At 43.4% G+C, this 25006-nt stretch overlaps 1 protein-coding gene across 1 annotated transcript in view; it reads right to left on the minus strand.

The window, feature by feature from the left end:
- Positions 1-4929: 4929 nt before the first annotated feature.
- camta2 (calmodulin binding transcription activator 2) overlaps positions 4930-25006 on the minus strand; it is a 53674-nt gene continuing 33597 nt past the window's right edge. Inside the window, 12 exon segments of the mRNA XM_085760175.1 lie at positions 4930-7286; positions 11261-11335; positions 12203-12396; positions 14737-14757; positions 14856-14927; positions 15984-16188; positions 17316-17494; positions 18944-19179; positions 19692-19949; positions 20412-20706; positions 20812-20890; positions 23169-23422. Of these exon segments, the coding sequence (XP_085616301.1) occupies positions 7232-7286; positions 11261-11335; positions 12203-12396; positions 14737-14757; positions 14856-14927; positions 15984-16188; positions 17316-17494; positions 18944-19179; positions 19692-19949; positions 20412-20706; positions 20812-20890; positions 23169-23422 (1923 nt within the window). The 3' untranslated portion in view covers positions 4930-7231.

Below are 25006 nucleotides of genomic sequence, written 5' to 3' on the forward strand. Positions count from 1 at the left end.
GCTACTAGCTATTGTAGGATTAAGAGTTCAACCACAGTTGGTTGTGAGAGTTTCTTCTCTGTTAGAGAGGTTAGACTACGTATTTCTCATGTTTTTGTTTTTCTGTTTTTCTGTGTCTTGGGTGGGAGGGGGGCGGGAATGGGTGGGAGGGCGGATGGAGTGTCATTTAACTTATAGTTACACATATCCAACAGAGAGTCTAAAGATGGATGCCTGCAATCACCCTACGTAATGCATAATAGTAATAACAGGAGGGATGATATAACATTCTGCTCGTGGAATGTTAATGGCGTTAACGAGCCAGTTAAAAGAGGTAAAGTACTCGCTCACCTCAAATCCCTGCAGGCTGATGTCATTTTCTTACAGGAAACCCACCTGAAGAACGACTCGCATGCTAGGCTCAGGTGTAGGTGGATACAACATATATACCACTCCAACTTTTCAGTTAAGGCTCGTGGTACAGCCATCTTAATTCGTAGAGGGGTGCCCTTTAAACATCTGTCCACAATAGCAGATAAAGATGGGAGATATGTCATGGTGGTGGGGGAATTTTACTCTACACCTGTAACATTATTAAATATATATGGACCAAATAATGACGATCCAGAATTTTTCAAAAAGGTTTTAAATTTGATTCCAGATATTTCCAGTACTAATCTAATAATTGGTGGGGATTTTAATTTAGTTTTGGACACTTATTTGGATAGGTCTTCTTCACAGAGGGTGGAACTTTCCAAGGCCTCTAATCTTCTGAAATCTTATATTGAAAATATGAATGTCTTTGATGTGTGGCGGATTTCTAATGCTTCTGGTAAAGAATATTCCTTTCATTCTAGAGTACACAATAGTTATACCAGGATAGACTTTTTCTTGGTGGATGGTAAACTAATGCCATTTTCCTACAATGCAAAATACCACAATATTATTATTTCCGATCACAGCCCGACATCATTTTCATTACAGCTTGGCGAGAATGCACCTGCCCAGAGAAATTGGAGATTCAATCCTCAACTCATCTCAGATAAAAAGTTCTGTGAATATCTGGAATCAAACATTAAGTTATTTTTTGAAACTAACGACAATGAAAACACATCTCCTACACTGTTATGGGAAACCTTTAAGGCTTACTTGAGAGGGCATATTATTTCCTTTCAATCCTCTCTCAAGAAACGTAATAAGGCAAAACAATTAGAACTTGAGGAGGAGATCCGCCAACTCGATATGGAGAATGCTCTGCACCCCTCATTAGAAAAACATACTAAAATATCGTCTCTTAAATATAAACTTAACAAGATATTATCAGATAGGATTTGCAGAGCCTTTACTTTTACAAAACAGCGATATTTTGAATTCGGTGATAAGCCGCACAAATTACTGGCGAGACAATTACGAAAACTTGAGAACGACAGGACTATCCACAAAATTAAATCTGGTTCCGGAAATGTCCTTACATCTCCCAAGGATATTAATGACAGATTTAGACAGTTTTATGAAACACTATACACGTCTGAGGTTAATTCTGTAGGAGAAACAATGCAGACATTTCTAGATAAATGTGATCTCCCGTCACTGAGTCAAGAGGACTGCGATACTTTAGGGGCAGACATTACATGTAAAGAACTATTAGCGACGATTGGTTCAATAAAAAACGGTAAAAGTCCCGGCCCTGATGGACTCGGCAATGAGATTTACAAGAGGTTTGGGGGATTGTTGGTTCCTTATCTGCGTAAAATGTACATCCAGTCGTACGAGGACGGAATATTGCCCCAGACGCTGACCGAAGCCACTATCACCCTCCTTCCCAAAAAAGGGAAAGATTTGGAAGAAGTGGGTTCTTACAGGCCAATCTCCTTATTAAATTCGGATCAAAAAATTCTAGCCAAGACATTGGCTAGAAGACTTAATGTATTTATGTGCAAGCTGATTCACCCAGACCAAACTGGGTTTATCCCACAAAGAAATTCCTTCCATAACTTCAGACGTCTTTTAAATATCATGCATTCTCCCAGATTTCCCCAAAAAGACCTTATTATCCTCAGTTTGGACGCTGAAAAAGCTTTCGACCGGGTCGAATGGGCATACTTATTCTCGGTCTTGCAGAAATTCAATTGTGGTGATAAATTTGTGTCCTGGACTAAGCTTTTATACAATAGCCCCCGGGCCAGAATACTTACTAATAAAACTCTTTCTGATCCTTTCCGGCTGGGTAGGGGCACGAGGCAGGGCTGCCCACTTAGCCCTCTACTGTTCGCGTTAGCCATAGAACCGCTGGCCGAGACTATTCGTTTGCATCCAGATGTACATGGTTATAATACAGAATACACCAAGAATAAGATATCATTGTACGCGGACGACATTTTGTTATTTGTCACGCAACCTAGGATTACAATTCCCTCAATTTTGAAAACATTTCAACTCTTTGGCAGTTTCTCGGGGTACAAGATTAACTGGGGTAAAAGCGAGTTGCTTCCAGTACAAATTATAGATCAAGATTGGCTCAAACAGTTTCCCCTCAGAATAGCGTCAGACAGTTTAACTTATTTGGGGATAGTAGTTACCAAGAAGTATAACGATCTTTACAAGGCCAATTTCCCCACCCTGTTAAATAAGTTAGCAAACAATATACAATTTTGGAAAACACTCCCCATTTCTCTGCTGGGCAGAGTGAATGCTATTAAGATGATTTTTCTCCCCCAGCTATTTTATCTTTTTCATAATCTACCTATTTACCTTGCCAAATCTTTTTTCACTAAATTGGACTCAATCATTCTCCCCTTTGTATGGAATTACAAGTCTCATAGAATAAAGAAGGACCATCTTTGTAAACACAAGACTAATGGAGGGCTGGCGCTGCCTAATTTTATTTTATATTATTGGGCTACTGGGATACGCTCTATGGTATATTGGTTAGATGATAACCCAATACCCTTTGATGGGTTAGAGATGGAACGGGAAGACTGTCTACCCTATTCTATTAGAGCTGTTGTACTATCTCCCGTTCCAATCAATAGATCTTGTTTTAAACATAACCCTGTAATTTTTGCTTTAATTAAGATTTGGAAACAACTAAGGAACCATTTCAAACTTAAGGCAGTTTCATTTCTGCTACCTATAACTGCAAACCCCTCTTTCACTCCCTCAGCTCTGGATGAGGCCTTTTCCTCTTGGAAACGACTGGGGATTGGTATTGTTGGTAACCTATACATAGAAGGGACTTTTGCCTCTTTCCAACAACTCCAGGAAAGGTTTAATTTACAGAGGAATCAGTTTTTCAGATATCTTCAGATTAGGAACTATGTCAGAACACACCTCCCTAATTTCGAGAAGGCAAACCCAGATAAAATAGAGAGTTTATTTAATCTGTTCCCTAATCCACGCTACATAATTTCACAACTATATGGGATTTTACAAATCATGTGCCTTCCCAAAATGGATAGAATAAAAGAAGAATGGGAAAGAGAGTTCGGAGCCCTGATTCCTCCCAATGTGTGGGAAGAGAGTTTGGAGCACATCCATGAATGTTCTATAAACGCCCGACACTGTTTGATTCAATTTAAAATATTGCACAGACTTCATTACTCCCAAACAAAGCTGCATAGAATATTTCCCGAAGTCTCTCCCCTGTGTGAGAAATGTGAGTCCATGGAGGGTACCCTATCTCATAGTTTCGCTCTCTGCCCCAAACTTCAAAATTATTGGCATGAAATATTTGATTTCTTTTCGTTGATTTTGGGGATTCAATTAGACCCTGATCTTAGTTTAATAATTCTGGGAACATCTGAGGGGCTAAGGAAGCTAAATAGTGCACAACAACAACTTCTGGCATATGGCCTTATAACAGCAAAAAAACTGATCCTACTCAACTGGAAGAAGAAAGAGGTCCCCTCATTTAAACAATGGTTGACTGTTTTGACAGACACTTTACATTTGGAGAGAATTCGATTTATTCTGAAAGACAAGTTGAGGGACTTTGATAAAATCTGGCAACCTTTGGTCTCTCATCTCGAAAGACAATCTGATTGAGTCCTTAGTTGGATGCTCTCCTAGGGGGTGGGGGTGAGGGGAGAGGGGTGGGGTGGGGTGGGGTGGGGGTACTCACGGTACTGCCCTTTTTTTTTTTTTTTTTTTTTTTTGTTTTGTTTGTTGTTGTTGTTGTTGTTGTTTTTTTTTCCTGTCTGTTTTGTCTTATCTGCTTTGTTGATGTTACTTGTTACAGTTTTTGTCATTAGTCTGGTTTGTTAGGGATTACTTTTTACTTATGTAAAAAACATGGAAACATAATTGTTAACTGTCAATTTCTTCATGTGATCAGTTTCCTGTTAATAAACATATTTGAAACAAAAATGCCGGTTGTTTTGGTGCTTTCTGGTGGCGTCAGAGCTGCTCTAGCTTTAGCCAATCAGCGCCGGGTTAACCTCGAGCCCCACCCAGGAGCTTTTCAGGGCCGAACGGAGTACCTACCCTGGAGTAGGTACTCCGTTGGCCCCCGTAAAAGTTCTTGTAAATGGCCCTGTGGGGGAGGTTCCTGCAGTGGAAACACGCACCAACGGGGCCGGCCCCGTAAAATTACCCCCAAGTTCCTGCAATGGAAGCACGGCTATACATTCATTCATGTGAGAAAGTAACTGTTTAGATCCCAAATATACGGCCAGCTTATCCAAATGACGTCTGTTTAGAAGTTTGCTGCGATGATTTTCAGAGAAAGACCGGGACATCACAGAGACAGCAGCCGGTCTGCAGAGCTGCTCGGCCGGCCAACCTCCGTCCTCATCCCGGGGGAGAAAACCATCGCTAATTAACTTACCCGCAGGTTTTTAGAGGTTTACCACCGGCTGGTTAAATTATTTTTAGGAGATAAATGTTGGTCTCAGTGATGAAATCTAACAATTGTGGGCGGAGTCAAGTGACATCAGGACAGAGTGGGCGGAGTCAGGTAGCAAACAGCTGATTTATTGTCTTGATTGTACAAACTCATGCAAAGCTTCACAGCAGCGACGACTCAAAAGTCAAAAAACTCGTCAAAACAACTCGTTAGGAACAAAGCTCATGCTCGGTCCAAGGACGACGCCGCGGTTTCCACGACAACACGGCGTCGCTCGCTCGCTCGCTCGCTCTCTCTCTGCTCTAAGAAAAAGCACACGGTAGAAAAAACAGAGGGGGACGGGCGTCATGGCCGCCGCCGCCCGGTTAAAATACAGACCGACCTCTGACGTCATCAGAACAGGGACGAGGTCATCGCAGTGACATCATCGTGATAAAACCAAACATGTTTCCTACATTAAAAATAAGAAAGCTACCAAAACGTACTCTATTATGGAGAAATTTTGTGTAAGTGAATTGTAAACGCCTCTGACTGTCTTTTGTTTTTTTTTTGTTATGTGTTTTTGTTACTTTGTTGTATTTCCAAGTATATAGACCGAATCGCCTTGTTGTTTACATTCTACTTCCGGGTAGAAAACCAGCACGTATCAATAGTAACGAACGAGAGTTTAGCTATATATCATATTTTTCACGTCCTATCACCGTTTAGACAAATCTGAAATGATTGAAGAAACATTACTATTTCTGTGTGTGTGTTTTGTGTTGCTATGTGTTGTATTTATTCAGTTTGGGGGAATCACAGTGTCTAGAAAGCATCAGTGGCTCAGCTGACAGGGACAGCTAACGGTAGCTAAGCTAACGGTGGCTAAGCTACCAGCAGGACGTCAGCTGTTAAAACCCTCCCGTTGTGGGACACGACATGAAACTACTCCAGTTAGCTCAGTCATGTTGGAACTCAGATATCCGCTGGAGAAAATATTTTTTCATGGAGCGTTTATTGAGTCACTGAGTTATTAAAGTTAAACAGGTAGCTAACCGTTAGCCCGGCTAATCTATGATAACCATGACTAATTACAAAAATGTGCACACGTAAATAGTAATGTTTGTCCAATCATTGGTTTTATAAACTTTACAAACATCAGATTAGTCTAAACGGTGATATAGTGACATGAAAAATTAGATAAATATAGTGAAACTCTCGTCCGTCACTATTGTTCTCATGCTGGTTTTCTACCAGGAAGTAGTTGTAAACAACAAGGAGATTCGTCCTATACTGATGTACTTATGTATGACAATCTCTGTCGCACAAAAAAGAAAAAAAAAAACATGTTTCCTCCTGGAGCTTTATTGTGGAGGGGCGTCTACAGGAAGTGAAGTCACTGTGAGGTCACTGTTCTGGTGACGTCATCCGTATCCGAGAGGTCGTCCACCTTAAGACTTCACCTTACAGTCTGTGCAACACACACACACACACACTCTCTCTCTCTCTCTCTCACACACACACACACACACACACACACACACAACAGTTCATGCTGTAATAAATAAAAACATCCAGAAGCTTCTATAAACTCAACTGTAGAATATATATATATATATATATTTATATATATATGTTTATAATATCTGTTTATATATGTGACTGTGTTTAAATATATCTGTAAGTAGCTTCGTTATCACCACGTTGCTCCGTTAGGCCCCTTCCCCTCCCCCTCCCCCTCCCCCCACCTGACCAGGTGAACGACAGCAGTGAATCATGGGAAGGAGGAGAGAACACAAACACGTCGTTCCGCCCTGAGCTTCGTCTGCCAGGAGACCAGAGACCAGCTCCACAGGTATCCCAGCATGCACCTGGGACACTGTCTGTCACTTCCTGTCTTGTCTTGTCTGATATTTCTTTTTTTGAATTGACCCTTTAGCGGCCTTGACCCCAAACTCTCTCCTCATTGGTTCAGTCCGAAACAAGATGGCGGCCGTCTCCTTTAGGACTGGGCTCAGGGTGAAACGGCGACGCCCCGGTCAGGATGAAGTGAAGGAGGAGGGAGTGACGTTTTCACACGGAGCTGCAGACAGACGGATACATTCACCCTGGAGAGCAGACCACGGAACGACAGAACAATGATAGATAGATAGATAGATAGATAGATAGATAGATAGATAGATAGATAGATAGATAGATAGATAGATAGATAGAGGTGGAGGAGGCAGAGGAGGGGTAAGGCATCTCTCCGTCTCTCTGTCCTTCTCTCCATCAGTCTGTTTGGTTTCTGTCCCTTTAGTAGCTCAGAGTCCATCTTCTTCTTCCTCTCCTCCTCTTCTCCTCCTCTGCTCCTCTGCTCCTCTGCTCCTCCGGGTGATGGAGGGATGAGGAGGAGGAGGAGGAGGAGGTGGAGAGCAGACGGGGAAGCGTCTAGGTGGTCAGTCCTCTCCTCTCCAGCTCCCTGGTCTGTTTCAGCTCCTTGATCCTGAACACAGACACAGATACACACTGTTACACACTGTTACACACTGTTACACACAGTTACACACCGTTACACACTAGGGGTGTGACCTTGTACACGTGTAAACGTTTACACGGAATGAAACTGTAAACGTTTAGTAAAAAATCCCTAAACGCCTACATTTAGGAGGGGCTGGGTGAAAAATAGTCCTGCACACTGTCTTAATTTAGAGAAAACTGATTTAATAAAATGATGCTGTGACGCGCTTCCCTCCTCCAGACAAAATGTGTGAGTGCATTTTTTTCCCCTTTTTTTCTTGTCTTTTTTTTTTTTTTGCGAGCGAGTGTGATGGCGCCGCCACGCCGGGTGAAACATTGCTTTTCTGGTTGCCCAAAAATATTCTATGCAAATATAGCCTCCCTAAACATCAGGGATGCAAACGGGTCAGGACCAAAAAAGAGAGGAATTGTCTGGGGGGGGGGGGGCTCACCATTAACAAATGATTACATTACAATATCATGGAAAAGTCAAGTTCCAGTAGTTCAACCCCCCAACCAAGTATTGATTGATTGATTGATTATAGACATAGTTTTCAGAAGGCCAACATTTCTATATTAAAAATACTTTTTAAAAAAAGATCCTTTGCAATATTTCCATTTTGGAGATACTGAATTTTAGGTCTTCACTGAATGTTAGTCATAATTATTACTATTAAAATAAACTGAATAAATAAAGACATGGGATGTTTAATTCAGTGTGTAATGGACATACGGTATATATAATGTGTTAGTTTCACTTTAATTGAACACATTCTACATCGCGGAGGCGACGTCTTTCCACTCCACACCTGCCTGACACAGCAACGTACGTAGGGAACTGTGCACGTCCGCGGCGCACAGCTCCACAATACACTCGCCATACACAGACTTGCACGGGGGGGAAAACGGCGTCGCTGTCGCACCGACTGCACGCGGATACGCGCCGCTTTAATGAGCGTGCATGTCGCGCGTCTACATTGGAGGTCGGCTGTTATCAATATAATCAGAGACAACCATGAATGAGTTCGCCTCAGTTTCACGTGATTGTCACTGTCAACCTGTTAGAAAAACATTTTACTGACCCCAGCTGAGACACTGAGACCCCCCCCCCCCCCTCTCAAAACAAAAACTCTTCGGATCTGAACGATTCACACAAGTCACCTAATTGGTCATGAAAAAAGCGAGTTTCGCTTTTCGGCGCGCTGTTTGCATCCCTGATAATGTGTTAGTTTCACTTTAATTGAACACATTCTACATCTGAGGCGACGTCTTTCCACTAGAGCTTCCTTCACCTCTGAAACGGGGCAGAGCTCCGTGGAAACACCTGCCTGACACAGCAACGTAGGGAACCGTGCATGTCCGCGGCACGGCGTCGCCGTCGCACCGACTGCACGTGGATACGCGCCGCTTTATCGAGCGCGCATGTCGCGTCAACATTGGAGGTAGGCTGTTATCAGTATAATCAGAGACCATGAATGAGTTCACCTCAGTTTCACGTGATTGTCACTGTCAGCCTGTTAGAAAAACATTTTACTGCCCCCAGCTGAGACGCTGAGACCCCCCTCCCCTCAAAAACAAAAACTCTTCGGATCTGAACGATTCACACAAGTCACCTAATTGGTCATGAAAAAAGCGAGTTTCGCTTTTCGGCTGCTGTTTGCATCCCTGAAACACAAACAAATAACCTTAAACGGATTGAAAGGAGGGTCTAGAGACACTGAAGACGGCCGAGGACTGAGACGCCTCTGGGCTGGTTGCTCCTCCCGGTCTGTCCTCTCCTCTCATCAGCACTTCAGCACCGTAGGGTTCTGCTCCTGTCCTGGGCTGCACCGTGTCGGCTCGGCTCGCTCCTCGTTTTAAATGACTTATTACTCCTTTTAAAAGTAGCGTAAACAATTTACTGTTCTGTTACGGTGGTCGACTCTGAACGCTCACCGGGCGGATCTCTCCAGTAACGGTGCGGTGCGTGTCGGGGGGGTGTAACACCGGCACGGTGGCTTGCAGCGGCTGCGCATAAGGCTATCTCTCCTCCTCTTTCCTCTCCCCTTCCCTCCTCTCCTCCTCTCCCCTCTTCTCTTCCCTCCTCTCTCATCTCCCTCTCTTCTCCTCCTTCCCTTTCTCCTCTCCTCCTTTCCCCTTTTCCTTTCACCTCTCCTCCCCTCTCTCCCTTTCTCCTCTCTTCTCTTCCCTCTCCTCTCCCCTCCTTCTCTCTCCTCTCCCCTCCTCTCTCATCTCCTCTCTTTTTGGCTGCTAAAGGTCAAAGGTCTCCCCTCCTCTTTCTTCTTTCTCCTCTCCTCTATCTTGATCCCTCTCTCCTCCCCTCTCCCCCTGTTCCTTTCTCCTCTCCCTTTCTCTTCTCCTCTCCTCCTCTTTCCTCTCCCCTCCTCTCTCATCTCCTCCATTTTTGGCTGCTAAAGGTCGAAGGTCTCCCCTCCTCTCTCTTCTTTCTCCTCTCCTCTATCTTGATCCCTCTCTCCTCTCTCCTCCTCCCCTCTCCCCTTTTCCTTTCTCCTCTCCTCCTTCTCCCCCCCCCCCCCCCCCCCCCCCCCCCTCTCTCTCTCCTAGGTTCTAGTGTAATATTTCAGACTAGTTCTCTCCATTCAGTGATTATGAACTTTGGGCCTCGGTGGAAACACAGACGACAACAGGAACCTTTAGTTCCTGGAAACACAGTTGGGTGGAAACGTGGCTAATGAATCCGGTTCAGACCGGTTCAGACCGGTTCAACTGTTGAAGAAGCTGCTGAAGGAGGGAGGAGGGAGGGAGGGGTGAGATATCTGGTTTGAGACGTTTCCTTCCTCTTTCTATTTTATCTGCATCAAACAGCTGCAGAGACAGAATGTGAGAACTCAGGCTGCTGCTTAGTGTGTATCAGTGTGTGTATCAGTGTGTATCAGTGTGTATCTGTGAGTGTTAGTGTGTATCAGTGTGTGTATCTGTATATCTGTATCTTGTATCTGCTCTTTTTATAGATCTGAGCTGTTTATTCAAATGGGTCTCCAGCACCGAGACCAGACGGTATTTGCACCTAAAACGGTGTCAAAATTGCAGCTCATAATTTCCACCGCAGCCTCCATGTTTCAACCAGGAAAGAAGTAGAAAAAGGCGCACAGTAAAAACAAAAAATGCCCCTCAATTACTGAGATGCAGATTCGCACGGGACTAGTTTTACCAATTTTTACTTTACAAATTACTGACATGGCGCATTCGCACGGGATTAAGATCACAGACGTCCTCTGCAGTTATTACTAATTACCAGAGGTCCCCAGGTAAAACTAATCCCGTGCGAATAGGATTTATGTTTCACCAAAGATCGACGTCCCGTGGTAAAACTAGTCCCGTGCGTGTCTGCATCTCAGTAATTGAGGGGCATTTTTTGTTTTTGTTGCGCGCCTGTTCTACTTCTTCCCCGGTTGAAACCATAGTTACTGTACGGGTTGAACCATGGAGGCTGCGGTGGAAATTATGAGCGGCAATTTTGACACATTTTAGGAGCAGATACAGTCTGGTCTCGGTGCTGGAGACTCATTTGAAGAAACAGCTCAGATCCATAAAAAAGCGAAATTTAGGAGGATATTGAGATGCGGCTTTTTAATACAAATGCCATGACGGCCCGTTATTGCGACAACTGCACTGTTACGAAGTCATGTTGCTGCTTTGACATTTTATTTACATTTGCTTCATTTGCACATGGATGTGACAGCAGCGGATGATACGACGTGCAGCTTTGACGTCATATCGGAGCCTTAATGTCAGTAAATTCTAGTAAAATACAGACTTTTATCCCGTGTGAATGCACCGCAAGAAACACAGACATGGGGGGGTAACTTACAAATTACCAGAGATCCCCAGGTAATACTAATCCTGTGTGAATAGGGCTTTAGTGTGTATTGCTTCTTCCTGGTTCTGTGTTGTGTGTCTATGTCTGTGTATATTAGTGTGTGTCTGTGCGTGTGTTACCTGTGTCTGCAGCGCCTCAGGAACCTCATGATCTTCCTGGCCGCCTGGTCCTGTTTCTTCGTCAAGAACGACCCCCTGGAAACCAACAGAGCATCAACACCTGCTGCCCAACACCAGTCAGCATCAACAGACCGAATCTCCTTGTTGTTTACATTCTACTTCCTGGTAGAAAACCAGCTGTAATGTGAATGAGATCAATAGTAACGAACGAGAGTTTAGCTATATATCATATTTTTCACGCCCTATCACCGTTTAGACAAATCTGAAATTATTGAAGAAACATTACTATTTCTGTGTGTGTGTTTTGTGTTGCTATGTGTTGTATTTATTCAGTTTGGGGGAATCACAGTGTCTAGAAAGCATCAGTGGCTCAGCTGACAGGGACAGCTAACGGTAGCTAAGCTAACGGTAGCTAAGCTAACGGCAGCAGCTAAGCTAACGGCGGTAGCTAAACTAACGGCAGCTAAGCTAACAGCAGTAGCTATGCTAACGGCGGTAGCTAAGCTAACAGCAGGACGTCAGCTGTTAAAACCCTCCCGTTGTGGGACACGACATGAAACTACTCCAGTTAGCTCAGTCATGTTGGAACTCAGATATCCGCTGGAGAAAATATTTTTTCATGGACCGTTTATTGAGTCACTGAGTTATTAAAGTTAAACAGGTAGCTAACCGTTAGCCCGGCTAATCTATGATAACCATGACTAATTACAAAAATGTGCACACATAAATAGTAATGTTTGTCCAGTCATTGGTTTTATAAACTTTACAAACATCAGATTAGTCTAAACGGTGATATAGTGACATGAAAAATTAGATAAATATAGTGAAACTCTCGTCCGTCACTATTGTTCTCATGCTGGTTTTCTACCAGGAAGTAGTTGTAAACAACACGGAGATTCGTCCTATAAAAGATCAATGAATCAGTATGTAAATGAGGCTGACTTGATCTTGGCGCTGGCCCCGCCCCCCCCGCGCGGCGCCTGCTTCAGCCTCTCGTACTCCTTGTAGCTGCGGTAGTACTGCTGGATGAGCACGGCCGCTCGCCTGCTCTGCTGGAAGCGCTTCTGCTCGTAGTACGACCGGAACTTGGACTGGATCAAGATGGCCGCCTGCGTCATCTTCTTGTACAGGGCGTACTGAGAGGAGGGGGAGGAGTCACACTGTTAGAGTCCACACACACACACAGTAACACACTTAAGACAGACATCTGAGGCGTGGAGAGAAAACAACACACATTTCTTTTCATTTGTCTCCTGATCGATAATCAATCGCTGATCAGAGAGGATCACAGTTGACCGGCAGCCAGCAGGGGGCGCTCCCTAAACTCGTAAACTCACTCTAAAGGGGCGTTCACACCAAACGTGATAGACGCGAATACAATCGCGTCAGACGCTTCATTCGCTCCGCTTGGTCATTTTGGATCATTCGCGTCCATCGCGTCATTCGCGCTAGACGCTCCGCCCGTTAATTTGAAAACCGGTGATCTCAACCTGCTCTCTTTCCGCGTCGATCGAGGCTGATATCACCACCGTTGCTGCACTGTACTACCGCTGTACAAGTCTCAGAAACACCGGAAAACCACCGACTGTCGTGTCTGGTTCACTGTGTGTGTTTATTGTTTTTTGTCCACTCTGTGTAGAAGACGGCAGCGGTGCCACACACACAGCTCATATACAATCAGCTTCTCCTTCATGTTGGTCTGAGTGTAAACAACCGTACAGAGAAGTGACGTCGTCGGCTTGAACTTGTCGCTGATTGGATGTCGTGGCGCGATGCCGCCTGAAAAGTTCAATATTTTCAACTTTATTCGCGTCGCTCCAGACGCTCCATTCGCGCCGCCTCCGCCTGAATCGCGTGTCATCGCGCCATTTACATTAATTTTCAATGTAGAGTTGCCGCTCCATTCGCGTCTATCGCGTTTGGTGTGAACGCCCCTTAAAGCAGAAGTAAGTGATATATTTGTGTTAATCTAAGTCTTAAAGCAGAAGTAAGTGGTCCGGTCGTTTTCGCTAATGCTGCGTTCCAGGCAGGCTTTTGAAATCGTAAATTACAGCTTCAAGTCACAACTTACGACTTTGTAGCGTTCCAGGCAACCCACTCGTGTTTTTCCGACCTGTTTTACCGGTGAAAGTCACTATAACGGCCACTCGTAACTTCTGACCCGTGAACTCGTACCAGATCGAACTGGTACGACTTCACGGTCGGAAAAATACGAGTTTCCTTGAACGCACCACCAACAGTCCTCGTCCCTACGTCGCCACATTCACGGCGTCCCTTGGCTGCACACACAGCCCTGCATGCTGTTCTCTCTCCTCATTGGATAAAAACTGTAGGATACGATAAATGTTTTCTCCTGGGCTCAGAGCAGAGCAGAGTGACTGACAGACCCGTGTTTCAGACCAAACACTCTATAGAAGTGATTGCTGTCGGAAGATACAACTATTTAAGACTTATATTAACACAAATATATCACTTACTTCTGCTTTAAATAGTTGTATCTTCCGACAGCAATCACTTCTATAGAGTGTTTGGTCTGAAACACGGGTCTGTCAGTCACTCTGCTCTGCTCTGAGCCCAGGAGAAAACATTTATCGTATCCTACAGTTTTTATCCAATGAGGAGAGAGAACGGCATAAAGGGGCAGTCCTCTCTGTGTGTGCAGCCAAGGGACGCCGTGAATGTGGTGACGTAGGGACGAGGACTGTTATGGTGCGTTCAAGGAAACTCGTATTTTTCCGACCTGTGAAGTGGTACCAGTTCGATCTGGTACGAGTTCACGGGTCAGAAGTTACGAGTGGCCGTTATAGTGACTTTCACAGGTAAAACAGGTCGGAGAAACACGAGTGGGTTGCCTGGAACGCTACAAAGTCGTAAGTTGTGACTTGAAGCTGTAATTTACGATTTCAAAAGCCTGCCTGGAACGCAGCATTAGCCAAAACCACCGGATCGCTTACTTCTGCTTTAACACCACCACACTGAAATCTAATGTGGGCGTGGCCTCTGTGACGGCCATGCGGAAACTATGTTTATATGTCCTCTTATACAGTATGTCCTATGTTCTATGTCCTATGTCCTAGTTTATATGTCCTATGTCCTGTGTTTGTCGGTCAAAGAGGCCACGCCCCCTCAGTTCTCCACACCTGTAGTGTGTAGTAAAGATGTGACCAGGTGAGTTTACAAACAGTCGTCATGGAGACCAGAGCTGGCAGTAAACAGAGCTGACTGTTTAACATGAGGGACTGGCTCCATCTAGTGGTGGGTGGAGGAACTGCAGCAGCTCCCTGCATCAATACCAGTAGGTCAATGACATCACTAACTGTAGCTCCGCCCTCACAAGGCTTTTCACATGAGGTCAGAGGTCGGGATGGGACCATGTCTCACACACACACGCACACTCACACTCACTCTCACTCTCACACTCTCACACAGCGGAGAACTGACTACACATCACTACACCTACACGTCAGCCATATTACCTTCAGAGCTATCCATGTTAGCTAGCCAGAGAGAGAGAGACACAGCAGGTTAGTTCAGTGTTAGTGAAGCTGGACAACAACACACACTCACACTAACACAAACACACAGACACACACACCTGCTTGTACTTCCTGTAGCACCTCTGGATGACGGCTGCAGCCATGTCCTGCTGCTCCTTTAGCCTCCGGCCCTGAGGGAAGACACATGATGATTAGCTGCTGTAATACACATCAACTGTTCTTAATGGGGTCTGATCAGTAATAAGGATACACAACCAGAGCATAAACCTAGAACAAGAAGATTTACAAACAAGAATTATCCATAATTAGACTGCACAAAGTACCACTACATAACAAAGAAATAAATCATTCAATAGTTCAATAGGTAGGCTACGTGTGTGAGCAGTAATAAGGTGTTTCTTCACCTGTTTTTTAAAACTAATCTTCCCTTCAGGAAGGGAATTACATTTTACAAAAGCTCTGTAGAGTAGTGGTCATAAACGTTTTTTACATCAAGGACCCGAAATTGACACATATTAGACCCCCATTTAAGCAAACACCAGAAATACACAAATATTTGTTCTGAGATTGAAGATCGTTACTTTTTTGTATATGTTCAAATTAGGGCCAAGGCGTGAAATTTTGGAAATATTGAGAAATTTCTGGAAAAAACTGATACAATTTCTGCAAAAATGTATAAACATTTAAAAAAAAAATAAATAAAAAAGAAGTGGTAAAAATTCTAGAAAAAAAGTGGTAAAATATCTAAAAAAAAAAAAAAAATCTAGAAGAAACTGATAAAGTTTTTTTTAAAACTTCTTGAAAAAGTGGTAACTTCAAATAAAACGTTATAAAAATTCTAGAAATAGTGGTAAAAAAAAGTTTTTAAAAATATTCTGGAAAAAGTGGTAAAATAACAATAAAAAAAGTTATGAAAAAATTCTAAAAAAAAAAAGTGGTAAAATTTCAAAATAAAAAGTTTTTTTTTTTTTAAATTCTAGAAAAAGTGGTTAGGTTAAAATTAATTAATTAATTAATATTAATAATTTTAAAAAATGGTAAAAATTTCTCAAAAAAATTCTGGAAAAGACTGCTCTGTTTGTTGATATTAGTTTGTGCTTTCGGAGAGGGGGAGGGGCCACAGTGTGTGTCTGTGTGTGTGGTTGTGAGACCTTGTATCTCCTGAAGGCGTTCTGGTGTGTGTCTGTGTGTGTGTGTGTCTGTGTGTGTGTGTGTGGTTGTGAGACCTTGTATCTCCTGAAGGCGTTCTGGATGATCCTCGCCGCCTCGTACAGCTCTCTCTGCTCTCCGTCCGTCAGCGTCAGCAGAGCGAAGTCTCTCTCCATCTTCCCGTTGGCCGAGGCGTTCAGGAACTCCGCCCACGCCGCGGACGAGGGGGGGCGGAGCCTCTGGAGCGCCAGAGCGCTGAGCGGCGACGGGGGACACACACGCCTGCAAGTAAACACACACACAGACACACACAGCCTGTAAGTACTCACATACACCACATAATCAATGTAAGGACAAAAATACTAGGGCTGGGACGATATGCTTTTCTCCCGATTCGATTCTTCTACGATTTTTTGGATGGCGATTCGATTTAAATTGCGATTCTACGATATTGCCGATTCTCTCAATGATTTTTAGTCTTTAGCATTTTTAACATTTATCTGCACACAAATACTGTAGGAGCCTATAAATTAACATACTCCATTATAAAGTGAACTTAAACCCTTTTCAAAACCTGGACTCTCTGGGTGTAAAAAAGGCGAACAAATGCACATTGCACAATATTTAAAAAAAAAATTGTCAAAAAAGATATTGCAATATTTATGTGAATCGATTTTTTTCTCCCATCCTTAAAAAATATCCAAAATAACCATAATAATGTATAAAAAGAAAGCTAAACCCAACATAACTGACATATTTAGGGCCATATCATGAAATATTGTGGAAATATGAGCCATAACATTTATCTATTCTGCCTGGGTTTGTCTTGTTTTTTTATCTCCGTCCTGTAAGTGCATATATCTTGATGTAAAGAGGGTCAATTTCATACAATGGTGTGTACATAATACATTGATGTATACAAACTTTGTGCAATATTGGACACACATCTGCATGTGCAGTCGTGTGCTATGGGATGGTGCAATTTAAGTCGATCCTGCACTTTATTGGGGCATCGTGCAATCAAATTAAATTCAATCTTGGACTTATGCACTCGTCACTTTAGCACATAGCACTTTAACTAGCACTGCAGCACTTTATAACTTCTCAGTGATCTTTTGGTCCCCTTACCCAGGTGTTTTATTGGCTACAATTCCACATATTTACATGTCAATGTCCATCAATATATACTGTTCCCGTTAAAAAAAAAAAAAAATCTGAAATCTGTAAAAAAAAAGAAAAAAAAAAGCACAATAAGCCATGGCTTCAGCTTACACCTTCTTGGTCCATGTTTTACTGACTATTGAATGTTTTATAACACGTGATGAGTTACTTCAACCCGTGTCTATGGACAAACAGGTGGTTGTGTGTGTGTGTTACCTGGGTGTAGAGTGTGTGTGTGTGTGTGTTACCTGGGCTGGTGTGTGGTTGTGTCGACCGTGTCCAGGTATGTAGCCAGCCAGGTGTCCTGTATGACCGTGTTGTCTCGTCTCTCTCTGAGCGGTGACTCCGCCCCCCGGGGGAAATCCTCCTGTTTGATTCGCTCCGGGGTCGCCTCGATGATCTGCTCTGCCAGCGTCGCCATGTCAACCTGCGTGTAGGGGGGTAACCATGGCAACAGGGGGCAAGGTCAGTGAAAGTTGTAACCTTCATGTTCTATGTCCTGTGTTCTATTTCCATTATTCTATGTCCTAATGGCGCTTTTCCACTATCACGGCACAGCGCGCTTATTCTGCTTTCCCACTAGCCCTAGTACCTGGTAGCAGGAACTATTTTAGTTCCTCCTCCTGGTTCCAAGCAGCCGAAGCCGAAGCGATACTATAACATGACGTCAGCCGACTGCCTTCCACTGATTGGACAGAGCGTCGTCACTGGAAGAGAGCAGCGCTACGTCCAACATGAGAATCAAACCAGAGCAGCAACAGCAGCTGATCTGTACCAGACTGTTGTTGTTCCTTCACCTGTGTTAAACCACTGAGGTCTGTTAACGAGCTGCAGACGAGGGAGTTTGGAGCTGACGAGACCAGAGAAACAAGAGACACGGACGATGTGGCTCCGCGATCACCCCCGCTGAGGAGGAACTGGAGAACTCAGCTGGAGTGGAAAAGCACCTTTACCGAGCTGAGCCGAGCCGTGCCGTGACTGTGTAGTGGAAAAGCGCCATAAGTCTTTTATCTTGTGTCCTAATTTCTATGTCCTGTGTTCTACGTCCTGTGTCCAATGTCCTTTGTTTAGTGTCCTGTATTCTGTGTGCTATATTCTATGTCCTGTATCCTGTATCCTATGTCCTGTATCCTATACTCTACATCAGGGCTATTCAATTACAAATTCAGTGGGGCCAGATTTTAAAACCGAGACCTTAAGCTGGGCCGAACATTTTCAGCGGTCAAGTTATGACAAATGAGGGGCATTTTTAAAACCCAGCATTAGCTATTAAAAACAAATCTACACAGCCAGAAAAAAGAGAATAAGTCAATAATAGTAGGCTAGTAAAGGTGTAGCTGTTAATTAATGCTTTGAATTGGAGGTTTTTTTTAGGAACTAAAAGTTTCCTACTGTCTGAGTTTCCACTGAGGTTTACAGCAGGGGGTTATGTAAATCACTAAATGTAGCCTAGTCTTAAAATTAGGCCTAAAGATGAACAAAGATTTATTTTCTAACATATTTTGATTGGTCAAAAACAAGGAGCAAAAAGCCATTTGGGGCAAATTACTCTGGGAAAGTATTTGATTACAAATCATTCCTTTGAAAAGTAGCTATCCTAATCAAGTTACTGCTCTGATTCCATTGTAAGTATTTAGTTGCGTTAAAATTAAAATATTGGTTACTTCATTCCCTCGGCCCGCTGTGGAGTGTGAGCCACTCAGACATTGGTTCGGGGCCCGATGTGGCCTGCGGGCCGCCAGTTGAATAGCCCTGATCTACATCCTGTGTCCTATGTTCTGTCCTGTAAACTGTGTCCTGTATCTTTTGTTCTGCATCCTATGTCCTGTGTCCTATACTCTACGTCCTATGTCCTCTCCAGGTGTGTGTGGTGTACCTGTAGCACCTCCTCCTCCTCCTCTTCCTCCTCTAGGTACTCCTCTCCTCCGCCCTCGTTCTCGGCGTTCTCGCTGTAGCTCAGCAGCTGTTCCTCAAGCGTTGCCGCGGTGACGGCATGCGCCCGCCGCCCGGCCGGCGTGTGCGTGTAGGAGTGTGTGTGTGTGTGGCCGGGGGCGGAGCTCTCGTAGTCCATGAGGTAGAGCGGAGAGTCAGTGGAGCCTCGGGGATTCAGACCTGCGATCATCGGGACAAGACAGAGAGGAGGAGTCAGGACGGAGTGGAGCCAATCAGGAGGTCACATGACCTGTTACCGTAGTTATAGGGAATTTTCAAAGTTGGAAACTTTCCATGGGAATTAACAGGAATACATGGGAATTAACGGGGATTTATGGGAATAAATGGGAATAAATCCGAAATTTATTAAATTGATTGGTGAGGGTGAGTAAAATTTTACTCAACATTCATGTTTTTGTGGTTCAGTAAAAGAATCGATTGTTCTTACAAGAATTAAAACTTCATAAACTCACAATTAAATATGTTGAAATGTCATGTTTTTTTAATTATATTATTTTATATACGATAAAATTACCCCCAATTTCCAGTTAATTTCCATAAATTCCCAATAATTCCAATAAATTTCCATAATTCCCATGGAAAGTTTCCAATTTGGATTATTTCCGAAATTTCCCAAATTTACCAGAAATTTACTGGAAATTTTCCGCCCCTTTGCAACCCTACGTAGTTACCTGTGCTGAAGCCGGCGTCTGGCTCCTCCCCCCACATGGACACAGGGGGGAGGGAGGAGAGGGAGAGGGAGGAGGCGGAGGGGGGGGAGACGGGCAGCGAGGAGGAAGAGGAGGAAGAGGAAGAAGAGGGGGAGGAGGAGGGAGAGAAGGGGGAGGAGGGGGAGGTGTCCATGGGGGCGGGGCCACTGGAGTAGGCGGAGCTGGGGGAGGGGGAGGAGGGGTCGCTGGGGGAGGGGAGGCTGCTGGACGAGCTGAGACCTGCAGGGGGGAGAGAGGAGCAGAGGTTACAGCCAATCAGAGAGCAGAGCTTACAGCCAATCAGAGAGCAGAGCTTACAGCCAATCAGAGAGCAGCGATCCTGTCACGTGACCACATACATCATAACTCTATTCTTTATTGTTTTAATGCTTTTCTGTGTTTCTTTCTTTGTGTTACTTTTTACTTCCTGTATTGTATAACATTATTCTAAAGTAACAATACTCTTACTTGAGTTACATTATTCTAAAGTAACAATACTCTTACTTGAGTTACATTATTCTAAAGTAACAATACTCTTACTTGAGTTACATTATTCTAAAGTAACAATACTCTTACTTGCATAATACAACCCAGCATCCTTAATAATACTGTACCATATTACATTTATTTGTGCACAAGCTCAGTGCAAAAATACTGTAGTATATATACGTATATAAGCAGCATTAGGGTGCAGTGTGTTACCTGTGTCGGGGCTGGTGGACAGAGGGGACGGGGGCAGCTGAGGCTGCGGCTGCGGCTGCGGCTGTGGCTGTGGTGTGTGTGTGTCCCTGGCTGGCGTGTGTGACTGTGAGTGTGTGTGTGAGTGTGTGCGCTGTGTGTGCAGCTCCTCCAGCGCCGTGGCGAGGCGGGTGTGGCCTCGGGAGCGGGCGACGGCCAGCGGCAGCCGCCCCAGAGAGTCGGGGATCCCCAGCGCCAGACTGCTCCAGCTGTAGAGCAGCTCGGCCGCTCGCTGGTGGCCCAGAGCACACGCCCACATCTGGAACACAGCGCGTCATCAGACCGGTTACCATGGCAACGCCACAGCATGTCTATGTCTATGTGTGTGTACATGTGTATGTGTGAGAGTGTGTGTGAGCGTTACCAGCGGCGTGCAGGAGAAGTGGTCGACGTTCAGAGGATCAACTTCCTGTTCCAGGTCCAAACTGTCGCTGTTCACACTCCTACAACACAGACACGGACAGACATTTATCAAAGCTGTGGAGGGTCTGGTGTAAACTAGAGCTGCAACTGAGGATTATTTTCATCATCGATTGATCTGTTGATTATTTAAACGATTGATCGATTAGTTGTTTGGTCAATAAAATGTTAAAAACATCAGTCAGTGTTTCTCAAACCACCAGACGACATCGTCCTCAAATGTCTTGTTTTGTCCACAAACCAAAGAGAGACTCAGTTTATTGTCATAAAGGAACAAAGAAACCAGAAATATTCACATTGAAGAAGCTGCAATCAGAGAATCTGGACTTTTTTTATTTATAAACTACTCAAACTGATTATTAGATTATCAGAATAGTTGATGATTAATTTAGTAATCAATTATTAGATAGATAGATAGATAATTTATTAGTACAGACTCTGGGTCCAGTTAAAAATACAAGACACAAAACAATAATTATTGTTTGATTAATCGATTAATTGTTGCAGCTCTACATGAAATGCTCCTTTAATCACAGTTTATACAAATTATAATGAGGTTACTGCTGTGAAAGCGACTTTATAACCTTTATAATCTTGTAAGTTTGTGTCTGTGATCTAACGCCGGGTTCACACCGGACGCCGAAATGCCGCGAATAGCCGCGGAACGGAGCCCGCTTCCTTTCGGCGTTGTTGTTAACCAATGAAGTTCAGACCAGACGCAAAGCGCTGCGATCCGCCGCGGTCGGCTCGTGCCGTGCATCGATCGTTTCGGCGTCTGGTCTATTTTGTGCGCGAGCCGCGAGCTATCGCGTCAATTCTGGCAGGAAGTCACACAAAGAAACATGAGACAATCCGGCCAATTTTCAAAATAAAAGCAATTTTCAAAATAAAATACCGAGATTGACAAATACCAGAGTCCAAAGTGTGTACGTTTATTAATCTAAACACACCTACACACATACACAGCTTCGGGAGAAATAGGCGTCTGGTGTGAACTGGAGGGAAGCGGCTTGCGCGCGATTTCCGCGCCCGCGGCGCTTCGCTGTCCGGTGTGAACCCGGCGTAACAACGACATTCTGTCACTGGCTGTTTCTGTCTAAAGCTGATTAATGAGCATCTATTAATTCACCTCAGTTGCTCTAAATAAAAGTTTTCAACACCGACTTGATGAACATGTGGCCTGAGGTCTGCATCGCTGCATCAGTCTGATCTAGTAATAATGATCTGACAGGTGCTACGCTGGTTCAAAACATGTGTAAATGACGGCCAATGACAAGTATATATAATACACTAACTAACATAAATCCTCAGCCCACTACAAATATTAGGACTCTCTGGGAGGAGGATCTTGGCACACCTCTCTCCAATGATGCGTGGGAGTCAGTCCTAAAGCAAGTACACTCATCTTCCTCTTGTAGTAGATATGGCCTTATACAATTTAAAATTGTTCACCGTGTTCACTTAACCAAGGCCAAACTGGCTAGGATTTATCCCAGCACTGACCCTACGTGTGACCGGTGCAAACATGCACCGGCGACCTTAATACATATGTTTTGGACATGTTCCACTCTTTGCACATTCTGGCTTGCAATATTTAATTCCTTGAGTGAGGTTTTTAGTATAGTTATTGATCCGCATCCTTTAATAGCTTTATTTGGTGTGAGACCTGGGGACTGTGTCTGGCCATTAAATATGTACAATGTGGTGGTTTTCACTACTTTACTTGCCCGCCATCGCCAAATACTGTTAAATTGGAAGAGCTCCAAACCCCCATCCCATGCCAGATGGATCAGGGACATAATGTTTCACCTTAAATTGGAAAAGATTAAATTCACCCTAAGAGGTAATTAGGACAAGTTTAACAAGGTCTGGATGCCTTTTCTGATTTATTTTGATAACATGACTGATGTGACAAACTGGGACTAGTAGAGGATATCTTTGCATATGCAGGTGAAAACTGGTAACCTAAACCATTGCTGTCTTTTTATTTTTTATTCTATTTTATTTTATTATTATTATTTTATTTTTTTTTATTTTTTTTTAGCAGTCTATTCAGCTGTTTTTTTTCCCCCCTTATCACATTATTTTCTCTGTATTTTCTTTTCTCTTAGAGGATTTGGGACAATGGGGTGGCGGGAGGGGGGGGCGTGGGGCTTAATGTGTACATTTACTGAATCTGTGATTTGTGTGTGTTTAATTACAAATGCCAATAAACAGATTTTTCAAAAAAAAAAAAAAAGACGGCCAATGAGTGTGTGAGAGAGTAAATAAACATGTGTGTGTGTGTGTGTGTGTGTGTACCTCCAGTGGATCAGAGTGTGTATCAGGTGTGTGTATCCCTGTGCAGCAGCCAGGTGCAGCAGAGTCATCCCTCGGTGACGGACGGAGTGATGGAGCCTCTCTCCTCCTCTTTCTCCTCCTCCTCCTCCTGCTGCTGCTGCTGTTCCTCCTCTTTCTCCTCCTCCTCCTCCTCCTCCTCCTCCTCCGCTCCATCGTCCGACCCTCATCATTCGCTCACAAACTCCCACAATCCTCCTCTCGAACCACTGTGAGGACTGAACCAGACAGAGATAAAGATTTAAACCAACAGGTTTCACCATGAAACTTCACAAGTTTATCACTCACATTAAGACAAATATTTTTTCGTATCACAAGTTTTGTTAGATTTTATGTTTAAATATGTAAATGAGGCAATATCTAATTAAATATGTGCCAATTTGCATATATTTCCAGAAGTTACTTTCAAAAAAAAATGTTCTTTATGCCGTTCTCTCTCCTCATTGGATAAAGGTTGTAGGATACAAGGAAAGTTTTCTCCTGGGCTCAGAGCAGAGCAGAGTGACTGACAGACCCGTGTTTCAGACCAAACACTCTATAGAAGTGATTGCTGTCGGAAGATACAACTATTTAAGACTTAGATTAACACAAATATATCACTTACTTCTGCTTTAAATGTGAAAACCAGTAATGGTGACATCCCTAATTTCTACAGTTTCTTTCCTCTGGTCTGAAAAATACGTGATGAGGAAGTAAAATAGCTCTAAACCCCCACAGGGTACCCCCAGAATTTTGCAACTCAAATTTAATACTTTTTAAGACCACATCCAATGAAATTTAAGACCAACTTCGCACCAGTCATTTTACAACGCAGTGTTCCATGATTGATTTTTAATAAGTAGATAGAGTTATGTTGTTGCGATGTATCATGCAGATAAGAAAGATAAAAAATAAGACCTTTGAGAACGAAATTTAAGACTTGTAAACTAAATTTAAGACCTTTTCAAGGCCTTAATTTATGGTTATCAGATTTAAGACTTCTTCTTTAGTTTTTTAGTTTTTAAGACCCCGTGGGTACCCTGCCCCAATGTTTTTGCAGGGTATACACAGGAATCTTGAAGTTAATTTTAATACCTTTTTAAGACTTTTTCAAGACCTTCTCAACATTTTTCAATACTTCGCCGCTTCAAGCTGTAACCATTTACATCAGTGACACTTTTAACTCAACAGTTTTAGTTTTTGTAATAAAGACTATAGATCATGATAAAACAGAATTAAAAAAAAAGCTGGGATAATAAATCAAAGGCAAAGTTTATCAAAAAAACATAGCTCAACTCTCAAAAAAACAAAAACAACAATCTTCTTTTCTTTTTCATGAACCGGTTCATCTTGTTTTTTAATAAAACAAATAAATTCACACACTTTAACAATGTTTTTTACAACTCAAACTCTTGGACAGCTAATTCAGAAAAAACACCTTCAAAATTTAAGACTTTATAAAGTCATGAAAAGACTTTTTAATACTTTTTAAGGGTCTTAATTTTCCCAAAATTGATTTATCACCTTTTAATACTTTTCAAGACCCCGCGGATACCCTGGTGTGGCCTTACAAGTCTCAGCATGTGTATTGATGCTATACGAGTTGATTGAGCGGTTATTGGCAGGATGATGAAGGTGACGACAGGAAGTGTCAGTCAGGCTCAGTGTGAGTGACTGATGGCTGAGGTCACTGTGTCTCTGGGTCTATTTTAGCTGCACGCCTCCTCCTGCCAACTGCCCATGACATCACACAGAGAGGAGGGGGGGGGAGGGAGGAGGGGGGGTTGTTTCACATTGTTTCCATTCAGGTTAATGAGTTCCTG

Source organism: Trachurus japonicus, chromosome 18, assembly GCF_045865225.1.
Source record: "Trachurus japonicus isolate A0001 chromosome 18, Traja_1.0".
NCBI lineage: Eukaryota > Metazoa > Chordata > Actinopteri > Carangiformes > Carangidae > Trachurus > Trachurus japonicus.